At 44.6% G+C, this 17,164-nt stretch overlaps 1 protein-coding gene across 1 annotated transcript in view; it reads right to left on the bottom strand.

The window, feature by feature from the left end:
• Positions 1-10,221: 10,221 nt before the first annotated feature.
• Positions 10,222-17,164, bottom strand: part of CREG2 (cellular repressor of E1A stimulated genes 2) — a 41,568-nt gene continuing 34,625 nt past the window's right edge. The window contains exon 4 of the mRNA XM_030827862.1: positions 10,222-15,733. Coding sequence (XP_030683722.1) covers positions 15,586-15,733 — 148 coding nt within the window. The 3' untranslated portion in view covers positions 10,222-15,585. The remainder of the gene's footprint in view (positions 15,734-17,164) is intronic.

The raw sequence follows: 17,164 nt of genomic DNA, 5'->3' as shown, positions 1-17,164 counted from the left end.
TGACCTCGTGATCCGCCTGCCTCAGCCTCCCAAAGTGCTGGGATTACAGGGGTGAGCCACTGCACCCGGCTTTTTTTTTTTTTTTTTGAGACGGAGTCTTGCTCTGTCTCCCAGGCTGGAGTGCAGTGGCGCGATCTCGGCTCACTGCAACCTCCACCTCCTGGGTTCAAGCATTCTTTTGCCTCAGCCTCCTGAGTAGCTGGGATTACAGGCATGCACCACTATGCCCAGCTAATTTTTTGTATTTTTAGTAGAGATGGATTTCACCATGCTGGCCAGGCTGGTCTCGCACTCCTGACCTCAAGTGATCTGCTCGCCTTGGCTTCCCAAAGTGCTGGGATTACAGGTGTGAGCCACCACGCCCGGACTCAATGAGCTAATTCTATTTTCCTCACTCTCACTCCTTTCTCCCATATGTTACTTGTCTTATTTCAACTTTGTCATAACATATAACATTTGTACATTAGTCTTCCACATTTGTCTCATTTTTGTTTTAATCTTAGATGTATATATACTTCTATGTTCTTAAATGCTCACCATCAGTCTGATTGCTAAAGTTTTCCCAGTCATCATTTGGTTAGATAACAGTGATTCTTGGCCAGGTGCGATGGCTCATGCCTGTAATCCGAGCACTTTGGGAGGCCGAGGCAGGTGGATCACCTGAGGTCAGGAGTTCGAGACCAGCCTGGCCAATATGGTGAAACTCTGTCTCTACTAAAAATACAAAAAATCAGCTGGTCATGGTAGCACACACCTGTAATCCCAGCTATTCCGGAGGCTGAGGCAGGAGAATTGCTTGAACCCCAGAAGGTGGAGGTTGCAGTGAGCTGAGATTGCGCCATTGTACTCCAGCCTGGGTGACAAGAGCAAGACTGTCTCAAAACAGAAAACAACAAACAAACAAGCAAAAAACAGTGATTCTCTAGTAGATTCTTCAAGAAAGGTAGATAGGTACAGATTTCTCTCAGTTATTATCTGGTGAAAACTATGTTTCTTTAGCCTTGATATTTAAAGGACAATTTGGGTATAATATCCTTGGATCACATTTTCTTTCTTTTTTTTTTTTTTAATAATGCCCATTGTTGCTTTGTTTGTATTTTGGCTTTGAAAAGTTTGATTCCAGACTAATTCTCTTGCTTTTGTAAGTTATCTAATATTTTTGCCTGGGGGGCTTTGGGATTTAATCTCTGTCTTTGAAATCTAATCATTTTCTTGGGCTATGTCTCAGAGTTGGTATTTCTGGGTTAGTTTTCCCCTTCCCCTGGCAAGCCCGTTCACTAGGCAATTTTTTTTTCATTTCTTCCTGCCATTCCTGTGAGTCATGAAATTAGTACTCAGATCCTACAACTACCCAGATAGTTAGCTTTTGGAATCAGAAAAGAGCAATTCTTTGAATTAAGATATCAATGTGCATGGTAAACACTAGACTATATTAGTTCTAACTAGCAACCTAAATATTGTATAGAGAAGCTGACTATGATAAATGTTACTGAGAGTTCACAGCGTGCTGGCAGTCCTCACAGCCCTCGCTTGCTCTCGGCACCTCCTCTGCCTGGGCTCCCACTTTGGTGGCAGTTGAGGAGCCTTCAGCCCACTGCTGCACTGTGGGAGCCCCTTTCTGGGCTGGCCAAGGCGGGAGCCGGCTCCCTCAGCTTGCAGGGAGGTGTGGAGGGAGAGGTGCGAGCAGGAACCAGGGCTGCGTGGGGTGCTTGCGGGCCAGCTGGAGTTCTGGGTGGGCGTGGGCTTGGCGGCCCCCTCACTCAGAGCAGCCAGCCGGCCCTGGGCAATGAGGGGCTTAGCACCCAGGCCAGCGGCTGCGGAGGGTGTACTGGGTCCCCCAGCAGTGCCAGCCCACCGGCGCTGTGCTCGATTTCTCACCGGGCCTTAGCTGCCTTCCCACAGGGCAGGGCTCGGGACCTGCAGCCCGCCATGCCTGAGCCTCCCATCCCCTCCATGGGCTCCTGTGTGGCCCGAGCCTCCCCGACGAGCGCCACCCCCTGCTCCACAGCGCCCAGTCCCATCGACCACCCAAGGGCTGAGGAGTGTGAGCGCATGGCGCGGGACTGGCAGGCAGCTCCACCTGCAGCCCTGGTGCAGGATCCACTGGGTGAAGCCAGCTGGGCTCCTGAGTCTGGTGGAGATGTGGGGAACCTTTATTAGAAATAATAAATCAGGGATTGTAAACACGCCAATCAGCACCCTGTGTCTAGCTCAGGGTCTATGAATGCACCAATTGACACTCTGTATCTAGCTGCTCTGGTGGGGCCTTGGAGAACCTTTATGTCTAGCTCAAGGATTGTAAATACACCAATCGGCACTCGGTATCTAGCTCAAGGTTTGCAAACACACCAATCAGCACCCTGTGTCTAGCTCAGGGTCTGTGAGTGCACCAATCAACACTCTGTATCTAGCTGCTCTGGTGGGGCCTTGGAGAACTTTTGTGTCAATACTCTGTATCTAACTGATCTGATGGGTTTTTTTTTGTTGTCAATACTTTCTGTTTTATCTAATCTGTATCTGCTGTGGGGCCTTGGAGAACCTTTATGTCTAGCTCAAGAATTGTAAATGCACCAATCAGTGCCCTGTCAAAACAGACCACTCGGCTCTACCAGTCAGCAGGACGTGGGTGGGGCCAGATAAGAGAATAAAAGCAGGCTGCCCAAGCCAGCAGTGGCAACCTGCTCGGGTCCCCTTCCACGCTGTGGAAGCTTTCGCTCTTTGCAATAAATCTTGCTACTGCTCACTCTTTGGGTCCACACTGCTCTTATGAGCTGTAACACTCACGGCGAAGGTCTGCAGCTTCACTCCTGAAGCCAGCGAGACCACGAGCCCACCGGGGGGAACGAACAACTCCAGACGTGCCGCCTTAAGAGCCGTAAGACTCACTGTGAAGGTCTGCAGCTTCACTCCTGAGCCAGCGAGACCACGAGCCCACCAGAAGGAAGAAACTCCGAACACATCCTAACATCAGAAGGAACAAACTCCGGACACGCCGCCCTTAGAACTGTAACACTCACCGCGAGGGTCCGCGGCTTCATTCTTGAAGTCAGTGAGACCAAGAACCCACCAATTCCAGACACATTATGAAAATAAGAGCCTGGAGTGGTGGTGCACACCTGTAATCCCAGCTATGTGGGAGGCTGAGGCAGGAAGATTGCTTGAGCCCAGGAGTATGAGACCAGCCTGGGCAAAATAACAAGACCCCTGATATGGTTTGGCTGTGTGTCCCCACCCAAATCTCATGTTGAATTCTGATCTTTAGTGCTGGAGGAGGGGCCTAGTGGGAGGTGATCGGATCACGGAAGTGGATAACCCCCTTGCCATAAGGCAGAGGGTCCGTTGAGCTGATGAACACACAAGCCATCTGCAGACGGCAAATCTAAAAGAGCTTGGTAACACACGCCCACTTGCATGTCGGGAGTCGACACCCACCCACAGCCCAAAAGGGCTTGGGTGGGCCTCTGCGCCTGCCCATCTGCATGCTGCCTTTAGGGGTTTAAGCTGCTGGGCAACCAAGCAGGCAACAACCCTGTCACATGTCCTTTGAGGGGAATCAGAGAATTCTCCTGTTTCACTGGAGCATAACACAAATTCTATTTGTATTACTAACCCGAGGAACATGAATATGCTGTTACACTAAAACACACAACAACAAAATCTTCCACAAGTTTGCATTCATATGAGCTTACTGAAGTAGATAATATCTTCATTAAATAAGGAATAGTATTGTTATACCCAAGCAAGTTAGAGAAAACGCCACACTTTGAGACCAATTAAGAGTCCTTTACTTAAGCCGGCGGCTAAAGAGACGGCTAACGCTCAAAATTCTCTCGGCCTCAAGGAAGGGGCTTGATTAACTTTTATACCTTGGTTTGGGAAGGGGAGGGGAGCTCAAATGCAATAATTCTACAGAAGTAAAAACATGCAAGAATCAAAAAACAAATGGTTACAGAGAGATAAACAATTTAAAAGACAAATGGTTACAAAAAAAGCAACGGAACCAGGTGCGGGGCTCTAAATCCTTCATAAGAGTTAGATATGGATGCTATGCGGGACACAGACTCGAGGCTTTATGTTGTTATCTTTTTGAGCAAAATCCTGGGAACTTCATACATTGTTCCAGTACCTTATCAGTTAATTGGGCTCCTTTGAAATGCTGAGGATCTGCTTACACAGGTTAACTCCTTGAGGAAGGGGGTTGGGTAAGGAGCCCTTAGTGTCTTGTAAATCAAGGGGCCAGATGGAGTTTGTCCGGCTTTCCCAGCTAAGGGAGAGTCTTATTCATATGGGAAACAAGACTAGGTAATTAAGGAGACAAAAAGGGAAAATTTGAAAATAGGGTTAGTAAAAAAATAAGGTTAGGCATTACAGTATCACATTTATTTTTACCTGGATTTGGACTCCCTAAAAATTCTAGCAGTGTGCATAATATGCATTGCTGGCCTTAGAAACTGTATGACCTAATACATGTTTGTTGTTTTAAGCTGTTAAATTTTGGGGGTAATTTGTTACACAGCAATAGATAATGAAAACAGTGAGATATAATCTAGATTACTTAAGCAGAGTATTTGGAAATTGTTGGTTGCCATGGCAGGACATCCCGGGACTTACTGAGTAGTTCTAATTAAATCAATATATAATACATTGTTGGAGATAGAGTATCTTATGGCTTACAGTACAGTGTCTTGAAATACAGCTTCATTAAGCATTTCCCCACCCCTGTCTCCTAGTGGGAGAGAGGCACTACATCTGGATTATGAGAGCAACTTGTCTGCATTGTCTGTTGGAAAATAAAGATGAACTTACTTGCCTGTTTCTGAATTTAGGTGAATAATACCTTCTGTTTGTATGCTCATCGAGCAACTCTGAATAATCACTTGGCTTTCCTGGTGGCTAGGAAGGAGTGTGGGGTGCCCTGGTTATGAAGTGCGAGCATTTAGGTCTGTGGATATTGTCCTAGCCAAAGGCCATCAGGACAGATCTGATGGACAGGATAGAAGTCCAATGAAACCAGGCTTATTGGCTCTTGGAAATGAGGAAGACTGCATGTCAATGGAACTACTGGGCATTTCACCAAAGAAAGAAGAGATAAGGTTACGTGATTTGGGTGGAAGGGAGGCCCTTAGGTAAAATTTAAACGAAGCAATGTTTTGATGGAGTCCAGGCAAACAGGCTGTGGGTTAGGGTTCAGCATTGGGCCTAAACTGCGAAGTTCTCTGTTTCTTGGAAATTAGGAAGTTAAGATAGCTTTGCTGTGTTGTGTCTAGAAGCCCTTGTCTGCAGCCTGCATCTGAGTGGGAGATTGAGGCTGCTTCTCTATGTTAAAAGACTTGGATCCTCCAGGCAAAAGTGGAACATTTCATTTTTACTGATTTGATTTCAATCAGCTAAGTTTCTGACTGCGTAAGACTTCAGAACAAGGTTTCTCACTGAGGCAGAAAGCAGAAATCACTCAAAACTGGGTTTGTGACATTTTACAGATGTAGCATGACCCTGGGAGAAACATTGTTTCCAGTTAACTTTGCAGCAGCCTTTGTCTGTGTTAGGCCAGCCTGATTCATAGCAAGGAAGATTTTTCCTTTTTCAATCTGACTTGATTTTTACTTTCTCAATAAAATGTCTGGAAGGAGAATTGTTTGGGACTTTAACAAAAAACCCAAAACATTCATACTTTTTTTTTTGTACCCAAACACTTTCAGGTCAACTACATGATTCTTTCAAAAGTATCTTGGCCAGCCGCGGTGGCTCACGCCTGTAATCCCAGCACGAGGCTGGTGGATCACTGGAGGTCAGGAGCTTCAGATCAGCCTGGCCAACATAACGAAACCCCGCCTCTACTAAAAATACAAAAATTAGCCGGACGTGGTGGTGGGTGCCTGTAATCCCAGCTACTCCAGAGGCTGAGGCACGAGAATCGCTTGAACCTGGGAGGCGGAAGTTGCAGTGAGCCGAGATCGCACCACTGCACTCCAGCCTGGGAGACACAGCCAGACTCTGTCTCAAAAAAAAAAAAAAAGATCTATTAAAAGATTAAAAGTGGCTTTCATACTAAGACAGATCCAGAGCCTGGTTTCGGAAGTAATTAAAACATAATAACATGACACGGGAAATGTGAAATGTGATCATGATAGAACAAATGCCTTCATTCCATGAGAAATTAAGAGATGAATGCCCTGAAAATGTCTGTTAGTCCAATCAAGAAAACAGACACACTATTTCAAACAGAGAGGTTTAATCCAAGGGATTCGCTATAGAGAAGTTGGTAGGGACGACAAAGCAAAAGACCCAGGAAAGGAAGGGGCAGAGCCGGGTCGGGGCCAAAGCTCCCCAGCCTGGCTAGAGGCCATCATGAGTCCACACTGAAGTTATGGTTCTTGTATCATTGAATTAAAATCAAAATTTCGATCATAGTCGAATACCAAAAAATACATAAATATGCCAGGGTAAGACTATTGGGTGGTAGTTCAGAGCATGAACCTGGGCTCACAATGGACCAATTATCACCTGTGTGATTCTGGGCAGCTTCTGAGTTGGCAATTAGCGAGAATAGGAGGAGTTGCCTCACAGGGTCGCCGTGAGGACCAGGGAAGACACTACTTGTGAAGGATGCAGATGGAGCCTGGTCTCGGTCCGCTGGAGCTGCCCCTCTCTGAGCCTGGGGCCATTGCCAGGGACAGCCACTGTCGGGAGCAGGGAGAGGGTGGGGTGCTGAGAATGGAAGGAAGAAGAGGGGAAACTCAAGGAGGGGAAAATAAGTGTGACTGTTCTGGAAACCCCCAAAGCATTGAGAGAAGAAAAAGGAGGTTGGAGTCAGTCATGGGTTTAATACCTGCTCAGCCTCCTCCCTGGCCCTGGAAGCCCAGGAGACCAGGTCTGTGAGTTTGCTGAGCCTCAGGTTTCCCATGTGAAAAACTGAAGCATTTCTTTCTTGCAGGGTGGATGTGAACACTAGATGAGGTTAATGTCCACACCCAGCTCCTGGCAGGATGCTGGGTTCCGGGAAAGGCGAGGTTTCCAAGATGGAGCCACCAGGGGGCGCAGTGGTTCTTTGCCTTGGCTGCCGTGAAAAATTGCCAGGCTTGCAAACCTGGGAGTTGATCAGAAACTCCGGAAGGCTCAGCGGCTAATCTGGAAATGGTTAGGAGGGTGGGAGACCTCAGTGAGGCGGGGTAAGAAGGCGAGGGAGGGAGTCGCGCGGGATAGCTGGAAAAAAGCAAGCGTGTCCGTGAGGCTACCCACTGAGACCTGGGCGGGGGTCCGGCCCAAAGCCCTCAGAAAACAAACTCATCCCTTTCTAGTCATTTGCTGAGCACCTACCAGGAGCCATAAACGGCCGTGTGCAAAATCAGCCCCTCCACTGGCTCCCAGTCTTGCTAAGGCGACTGGCACGTGGACAAATGTCATCTATACTATATGCAAATGAGAAGTCCTATAATGCCACCATGTCTGTAACCTTTGTGGCATGCCAGGCATTGCATAATAGTTATCCCATTTTACACGGGACGAAACTGAGATTCGAAGGATTCTCTCATTCCTGAAATTCACAAAGCTAAGAAACAGTGGATTCAAGCTACGTTAGTCTATTATAAAGCTATGTTCATGCTTTGCAGATCATTCCTCCTCCAGTAAAGCAACACGAAACAACCCTGCTCCTTGAAAGTTCACATCAGCAGCCCTCGGCAGTAGCCGACAAGCAGGATGGCAGCACGCTCCCCTACCCGCATGGCTCCCAGTCAGCCTCTTCCCTCCTCTTTGCTCGCCTCGCCCCTCCTGCTCACCTTCACTGTGACTGCGGCATCTGGCTCACCCCAGCCACCATGTTCCCGGTCACCTCCACCGTCCATTGCCACAGCTTCAGCCTGGCCTTGTCATCGCTGTTATCTCTCTGGAACTGGGCGTTCATATGTCTCACTGTGGACAATGGTGGTCTCAGGTCCCTCGCTGCAGCTGTCACAGCCGCCTGCTGCCTGCACTACCTTCCTTCCCACCCTATCAGCTCTTAGAAAACACCCTAAATGGCTGGGCACAGTGGCTCACGCCTGTAATCCCTGCACTTTGGGAGGCCGAGGCGAGTGTATCACCTGAGGTCAGGAGTTCGAGACCAGCCTGGCCAACATGGTGAAACCCCATCTCTACTAAAAATACGAAATTAGCCGGGTGTGGTTGCGCACACCTGTTATCCTAGCTACTCAGAGGCTAAGGCAGAATTGCTTAGAACCCGGGAGGCAGAGGTTGCAGTGAGCCGAGATCACGCCATTGCACTCCAGCCTGGGTGACAGAGCAAGACTCTGTCTCAAAAAAAAGAAAAAAAAAAAAAGAAAGGAAAAGAAAACACCTTAAATGCCCCCTTGTTTCCCCTTCTTCCATCACACCTGTCTCTACCTGGGATGAGTCTGGACCAGCTCCTGCCCATATCCAGGCCGGGGAACCCTGCCCTGGAAAACCATCCAGCAGGGCAGGCAGGAGGAGGAAGGGGCTGCAGCCACTGGAGGAATTCTCCAGGGAGTTGAGGGAGTGCTCACTGGGGACAGCCTATTTTCCCAGGAGCATATAGGAGAGGGTGGGAGACAGCTGCAGGGAAAGCCCTGCTACAGGGAGGGCCTAGTCAGGAATGGCAGCCCTTGGATTTAAGGCCAAAGCAATCCCTGTGAATGTTATTCAGCTGCCGAGATGAGTGCTGAATTTATCCAGGCTGGAGTTTGCCACGTGGTTCTGATGAAAAACAATGGGGCTGGGCGCAGTGGCTCACGCTTGTAATCCCAGCACTTTGGGAGGCCGAGGCGGGCGGATCACGAGGTCAGGAGATCAAGACCACGGTGAAACCCCGTCTCTACTAAAAATACAAAAAATTAGCCGGGCGTGGTGGCGGGCGCCTGTAGTCCCAGCTACTCTGAGAGGCTGAGGCAGGAGAATGGCGTGAACCCGGGAGGCGGAGCTTGCAGTGAGCCGAGATCGCGCCACTGCACTCCAGCCTGGGTGACAGAGCGAGACTCCGTCTCAAAAAAACAAAAAAAAAAAAAACAAAACGAAAAACAATGGGGATGTTGAGACTACTGGCTGAAGGGATGGGGCACTGAATCTACAGAATGATGACCCGAGGTCCAAGCGTGCTTGTTTACTTACGGTTTAGAAACCGTTCGTATCTTGAGTGCAGGGCCTGGCCGTGTTCTCCACTGCAATCCCATCCTGTAGTCGGTCACCTTCCTGAGCAAGTGCTCTGGCAGCGGGGGAGAAAGGCTGGAAGGACAGAAGTGTGGGTGGAGATGTCTGAGTGCATGGTCAGAAGTGGGTCACCCTGGAGATGGCCTGCTCCAGGGGGTGGCCCAGGATGTGGGAGACAGAGAGGTGGCGTCAAGGGAGGGGTACCAACCTCTCTCAGTATGCTAGGATTTTCCTGACTTTACCACTGAAAGCCGCATGTTCCAGGAACCTCCCCATTCCCAGGTGAACCAGGCCAGTTTGTCACCCTAAGTGGAGGACAAGAATATCCTGGAGAAGCCAGGGTGTTGGCAGGTGGTCTGTGGAAGCTACAGTCACGCAGGGTTGACCTCGTGGGCACACCTCATTTTTTGCCACACTTTGTATGTGTGACCCCTTGTGCATGTTTGTTCATCAGTGGGATGGGGCTTTTTCCTAGCCCTGAACTCCAGGAATAACAACCATGTTGAAAATGGCAAATATTTTCAAGAGTGGGAATACCAAAGCGTGGTTACATTGGCATTTTCGAGTCTGCAAATTAGGTGCATTTTACTCAGAGCCTTAAGAAATCAACAAAAGTAACCTGGCTAATTCTTTCTTTTCTTTTTCTTTTTTTTTTTTATTTTTTTGAGACTGAGTTTCGCTCTTGTCGCCCAGGCTGGAGTGCAATGGCACAGTCTGGGCTCACTGCAACCTCTGCCTCCCGAGTTGGACCGATTCTCCTGCCTCAGCCTCCCGAGTAGCCGGGATTACAGGTACCCACCACCACCCCCGGCTAATTTTTGTATTTTTAGTAGAGACGAGGTTTCACCATGTTGGCCAGGCTGGTCTCCAACTCCAGATCTCAGGTGATCCACCTGCCTCAGCCTCCCAAAATGCTGGGATTACAGGCGTGAGCTACCGCGTCTGGCCTAATTCTTTCTTTTCTATTGGAAAATTAACTGCTGATTCTCTGTAGTCGTGTCCATTTTCTTAGAACCTCGAGTAATGGTAATTTGTAGTATGACATGAAAGGACTATATATCGATATCATAATTTCATTTAATCAAGCACACAAATCATATCAGGAATGAAATAGTCTTTGGTTAAATAGATCTAGTTTTGAAAAGAGATTTTACATTTAACATGCATTACATGGCACAGACAAATAATCACATCATTACAATTCAAATTGTACAATAATTGACTTTGTTATAGCAATCAAATAAGCATCAATAAATTATCCTAGAGAGGTTTTATTTTCAGAACAGTAGTTGATAGTTCAATTATTTAAATAAATACAGACTTTTTGGAAAAATTGTAGAAATACTTTTGTTTTTTAAGAGACAAAATCTCACTCTATCACTCAAGTGTGGTGGCATGATCATAGCTCACTGCAGTGTCAAACTCCTGGCCTCAGAGCAATCCTCCCACCTCAGCCTCTCGAGTAGCTAGAACTACAAGTGTGCGCCACCATGCTGGGCTTTTTTTTTTTTTTTTTAATAAACATTTTTTGTAGAGATGAGGTCTCACTATGTTGCCCAGGCTGGTCTTGAACTCCTGACCTCAAGTGATCCTCCTGCCTCGGCCTCCCAAAGTGTTTGGATTATAGGCGTGAGCCACCTTGCTTAGCCTAGAAATACTTTTCAACCAAAAAGTGACTCTCTTATAAACAGCTAATATACCCAAAGCATATTGAAATAAGTAACATCAAAATTATACTCTATGTCAAAATCATGGATATATATAGTCACTGTAAATAAAAACATGGTGGTCTGGATAGACTTTAATTAGCTTATTCACTAAAACAGAATTATTTCCCACAATATTTAGGGGAAGATTACTGGAAATATAGTTCTCTATAAAATCAGTGGAGAACCATCATATACACACTTGGATACTTATATACACCTATAGCTTACTCAACATGTTTATACCAGAAATTTGAAGATGTCCTCTCCTCCTAAGTGACCCACTTAAAATCTATACAGCAGATTTGTTGAATTCTTATTAATTTGTATTTAACATTAAAGTGAACATATTTAGGAAAATTTTAAAGAATTTTACACCTCTTCTGCAAATGGATATATTAATGGTTAACAAATGAAATGCTGTCTCTTTGTACTAGGTTTTGGCTTAGCTCAGTTCCTCATTTTATTAGGGACTAATAAGAGAGAGAGTATAAATGCTTTATTAAGCTAAGCCTTAAATCTTGTTTATGTTAAGCTTTTTACTCAGAGATAATTGTAGATTCTGAGGTAGTTGTAGATAACTATAGATTCACATGCAGTTGTAAGAAATAATACAGAGATCCTATGTTCTTTTTACCCAGTTTTCCCCAGTGGCACATCTTGCTAAACTATAGTACAATATCCCAACCAGGATATTCACACTGATTCGGCCAAGATACTGAACATGTCCATCACCACAAGGATCTCTTGTGCTATCCTTTTACAGTTATGCCCAACTCTCTTGTTCTCCCCACTCCTGCCTGGCAACCCCTAATCTATTCTCCATTCCTATAATTTTGCATTTCAAAATGTTATGTAAAATGGAATCATACAGTGTATAAACTTTTATGATTGGCTTTGCTCACTCAGCATAATTCTCTGGAATTCATCCCAGTAGTTGCCCATGTCAGTAATTAGTTCTTTTTTATTGCTGAATAGTATTCCAGGCATAGAGGCACCACCCACTGTTTCACCAGCCACCCTTTAAAGGCCATCTGATTGCTCCAAGTTTTTGAACATTATGGATAAAGCTGATATGAACATTCATGCACAAGTTTTTGTGTGAACCTCTTTTCATTTCTCTGGGATAAATACCCAGGAGCAATTGAGGGTCAGTATGGCAGTTGTATGTTTAGTTTTATGAGAAACTGGCAAATGGTTTTGCAGAGTGGCTGCTCCATTTTACATTCCCACCACTAGTATATGACTGACTCAGTTTATCTGCATCCTTGTCAGCATTTGGTGTTATCATTTTTTTTTATTTTAGCAATTTTGGTAGCTACGTAGTGATGTCTCATTGTAGTATTAGTTTGCAGTTCCCCTCGTGACTAGTGCTGTTGACTGTCTTTTCATGTGCTTATTTGTCATTTGTATATCCTCTGCAGTGAAATGTCTGTTCATGTGCTCCATTTTCTAATTAGAATTTTTTTAACTGTTCAGTTTTGACAGTTCTTTATATATTCTAGATACTAATCTTTTGTTGGATATGTGGTTTGGAAATATTTTCTCTCAGTATGTGGCCTGTCTTCTCGGCCTTTTAACATGGTCTTTTGCAGAACAAATGTTTTAAATTCTGATGAAGTTTAATTTATCAAATTTTTCTTTTATGAATTGTGCTTTTGGTATCAAGTCTAAGAACCCTTTGCTTAGCCCTAGTTCCAAAAGATTTTCTATATCCTATAGTTTTATAGTTTTACATTTTATGTTTACAGATATGATCTGAGTTAATTGTTGTATAAGGTATGAAGTTTAGTTCAAGGTTCATTTTATTTTTCTATGGATGTCCACTTACTCCACACTTATTGAAAAGGCTATCCTCTGTTGAATTAGTTTTGTACTTTTGTAAAAAAAAATCAGTTGAACATATTTGTGTGGGCCTATTTGTAGATTCCCTATTCTGTTCCATCAATGTGTGTTCCTATGCCTCCACCAAATACCACACTTCTTGAGTACTGTAGCTACATCATAACTCTATATTAAATAGAATGATTTCTCCTACCTTATTCTGCTTTTACAAGATTGTTTTAGCTATTTCAATGCCTGTGCCTTTCCACGTAACTTTTAAAATAAGCTTGTATAGGTCTACAAAATCCTTGTTGAGATTTTGATAGGAATTGCATTAAACCTAGAGATGGAGATGGGGAGAACTGATATCTTTACTGTTTTGTATCTTCCAATCCAAGAACATGGTATCTCTCTTTCTTTGTTTAGGTCATTAATTTCTTTTCTTAGCATTTAAAAATTTTCACTACACAGGTCCTGGGTAAGTTTTGTTTATACAGAAGTATTTCACTTTGGAGTGACTGCAAATGGTATTGTGTTTTTAGTTTTTTCCACACATGTTCATCATTAGCATAGAGAAATGCAATTGACTTTTGTATGCTGATCTTGTGTCCTGAGACCTTGCTGCACACTCACTTACTAGTTCCAGAGTTTCTTTTTTATAAAATAGATTATTTGGAATTTTCTATGTAGGCAATCCTGTCATCTCTAAATGGTGGTACTTTTTCTTTCTTTCGATCTGTATGCATTTAATCTCTTTTTCTTGCCTTATTGCCATGTCTAGAACTTCCAGAACAGCCTCTAACATTTTAATCAATGTAAATTTCTAGAGATTTGCTGAAACACACTTGCCTGAATGGAGTCCATCAAACTTAAAACTATGAATTTTCAACACTATCCTTACCCAACCTTTTCAGGTTTCATTTCCTGTAATTTGGATACGTAGCCGATAACATTCGTCAGTGGTTATAAATGGCATCCACTCGGCAAAGTCCTTTGAAGCAGCAGTGACCTTTTAATGAGCTAAATGGCACCTGACTATAAACGCAAACCTAGCAAGAGGACCTTACCTGCAAGACAGGATCAGGAGGCAGAGAAGCTCCCAGTATTAAGGTGTGAGGTTGACTTATGCAGTACATTTGAGCATGTCACTTGTTCTTCCAGCTTTCTCCCCTTTCTTCTAAATTGGGAGTAGCAATAATTTTAAACTCTGAAAATATAAAATTCCCTCAGAGGTACCTTATTCTTATGTATTAGAAATCACCACTGTTAGGAACTCTTTTGAGGACTGGCTTATGACAAACAAAGAATTCTCTGCATCTTCCTATGTTTTTAGCAATAGATAATTAAAATATATTTTGACAACTCAAGCTCTCATCATGTGTTATTTTGTTAAGCAAAAGTTTATAATCATTAATAACACTTTTATTTACTTGAAAAATGTATATTTCCTATATATAGTGATGTGTTTTTTATGTTGTACAACCTCCCTAACCTACCAAAGAAAGTTTGTAGCCATTACAGAAAGACAGAAAACTTGGGACAGCTCAACCCTTTATAGGTTTTAATGATCAGAGGTCTTAGATATATATACATAGGTCCATGTAGGCCTTAGAAGTGTACACAGGTACAGTCTAATTTCTTGAAAACACTAGGAGCTCCTACATATAATATGTAGAAAGTTTTAAATCTGTAGTAAGAATCAAACTTCATAGACTTTTTTTTTTTCCCAAAAGCAAGAAACATCATCTCCAGGCAAGCTAGTCCTTCTTTTTTACAATCACTTTACTGATTTTCCTTGTTCAATTTCTACCCGTGCATTTCAATAGCTCTTTTGTTGTTAAAACTGGATATCTTCCAGGAACCACTCCATCTGTGTCTGCCGTGAGCTGTCTGGGATGTGGACTCAGCCTCTCTGAGTCTAGTTTTCTTGTCTGTAAGAGCCAATGATGACGTGCATCTCATTGGTTGCAGGGCTTAAATGAGATGGCTTCTGTTGAAGGCCTGGCCCAGGGCCGGGCAGGCAGTGGGCCCTCAGTTACTGGCTTCCTTTCTTCCTTCTGTAACATGCTGCCTTTACTTTCCCAGCTTCACCCTCTCCCCTCTCCGCTTTCCCCACCACAGAATGGGGAGCTTCTTATTTTGGATGCCCCCGTTCATGCATGAGAGAGGGGAACCCTTGCCAGAAGTATGAGCAACAGGGATCTGGGGAGCTTAATGTCAAAGCTACTCCTTTCTCTTTAATGGACTGCCATGGCTGCTTACATAGAGAAGGGCTGTGCACAAAGCACCCTATGTTCTTACACTGTTTTCATGTTATGGTGGGAAAAAAGCTGCATTCTAGCCAGTATGACCTAATAATGCATCTGCAATCCACCAGCAGGAGGAGTAATCCACGGACACACAGTCCTCCACCCTCAACCTAAAAACAATATCATGGCTGCGTGATGCACAGTCAGCTGCTTCATGGTCACAATGAGCTTAGAACCAAGACTCCGTTTGGCACAGCAAGCAACAAAGATACTCTCACAATACAAAGCAATCACATTGTAGGTACAGGCATTTTTTTTTCTTAAAGAATGAAACAACAATGATCTCAACATGTCATTTTGACCACCAACTATTATATGATTTCTGAATCGGTGAGTCTGGATTGAATACAATGGAATAAAGACTATCTACGTGAAGTATGCATGTGAGTTGGAGATCTGCAAATGACCACTTTAATCTCAAATCTAGCATGGAGTTCCCTGTTCACCCTCTCTCATTCTGCTGCAGGGATGGCAGGGCTGCTATGAACCCTTCAACAAAGAGACAGTAATCAATAGCTGTCTGGCTGCATCACTGAAAAGGTTTTCATTTAAGTGCAAACACCAAGGACTTTCTTCTTACTCCATCAGGCCTTTCTGGGAACTGCTTTGAAATATTCCTCCCTTGAAATATTGGATACGCCTCCATACCATTTCTGAAGCCAGATATGTTCTATCCTCATCTTCATAAAGAACCATTCATATTGACGAGGCCACTTCCTCATCCCTGGGTGCCTGCAGGAATAAAGAGAGACCACAGTAAAGATGCTCTTATCAGAGAGGTGCACCCTGGGCCAAATCACAGGACCTCCAGAGTCCAGGCCTCATTTGGGCTGACAGCTGCTCAGATAAGCCGGAGGGAGAACCAGGGAGCTGAGTGTCAGTGCCTGGGACCACCGTAGGAAGGCAGGGACTGTAGACCCTACTCCATGTGGCTAGAGGCTCAAGTCATGGGCCAGGCTCCTTGGTGTGAATCTCAGTTCAACTGCTGAAGAGCCATGATGCCGTGGGCTGTTGGCACTCACAAGCCTCTGTCTCATTACCTGTCACATGGAGTGATGCTGATGCAGCTCTTCATAGGGCTGTGTGGGGAAGCAGGCAATGAACCACACAGAAAACACCCTCGGAGAGTAAGTGCTCAGTGGAGGCTGGTTACCATTCTTTGGAAACATAAAGAAAGGCTTTATGCATCTCTATATGAAATGTTAACAAAATGGTGAGCCTATGAAACCAGTTTGTTCATGGGAAGATTTCCAGTCGTGCAGCAGGCTGAGAGCTACTGAGGCAAGTAAGAGCCAGCTAGAGTTGACAGGCAACGTCACATCTCGTCTTGTGCTGTTGACTGTCTTGCCTCTCCCCGATGCATACCCCTAAACAGGCTGCAGTATCATTGAGGGCAGGGGCTGTGGCTCACTTCTTTTTTTTAACTTCATAAAAATTTCCTTTTTATCTAAAAATGTCATAAACATAATTCAAAGACCAAGTCCAAAACATTTACTACAAAGCAAATGCAATAATAGGTTGATGATCTTTATTTATTAAAAAAAAATTTTTTTAGAGATGGGATCTTGCTCTGTTGCCCTGGCTGGAGTGCAGTGGCGGGATCATAGCTCACTGCAGCCTCGATCTCCTGGCCTCAAGCAATCCTTCTGCCTCAGCCTTCCAAAGTGCTGGAATTATAGGTGTGTGCCACCACAACCAGTCAATCATCTTTTTAAAGAATAATTTATTTTGAAACAATAATAAACATACAGGGAAATTGAAAGTACAGCATCCAAAACTATCTTATTTTCTTAATCCATTTGAACAGAAGTTGCTGATCTGATGCCATAACACTCTAAATGTTATGCAGCCACGATAATAACATGATTGTTGTTGTTTTAAGAAACCTACTTTTGTACTGATAACTGGAACAAAGTTTGATACCTGGAAGCGGTGCTGGTGCAACAAACCCTAATCCATGGGGCACTGGCTCTGGGCCCAGGCAGTGGGTAGAAGCTGGAAGGACCCTGAGGAGACTGACAGTGAGGGCTTATAAAAAGGTAGTGCCTGGCTGGGCATAGTGGTTCATGCCTGTCATCCCAGCACTTTGAGAGGCTGAGGCAGGAGGATCACATGAGGCCACGAGTTTGAGACCAGCCTGGAAAACATGGCAAAACCCCGTCT

The sequence above is a fragment of the Nomascus leucogenys genome, chromosome 14 (assembly GCF_006542625.1).
Source record: "Nomascus leucogenys isolate Asia chromosome 14, Asia_NLE_v1, whole genome shotgun sequence".
Taxonomy (NCBI): domain Eukaryota; kingdom Metazoa; phylum Chordata; class Mammalia; order Primates; family Hylobatidae; genus Nomascus; species Nomascus leucogenys.
The sequence above is the reverse complement of the archived record's forward strand: the minus strand, read 5'-3'. Positions and strand labels throughout refer to the sequence as shown.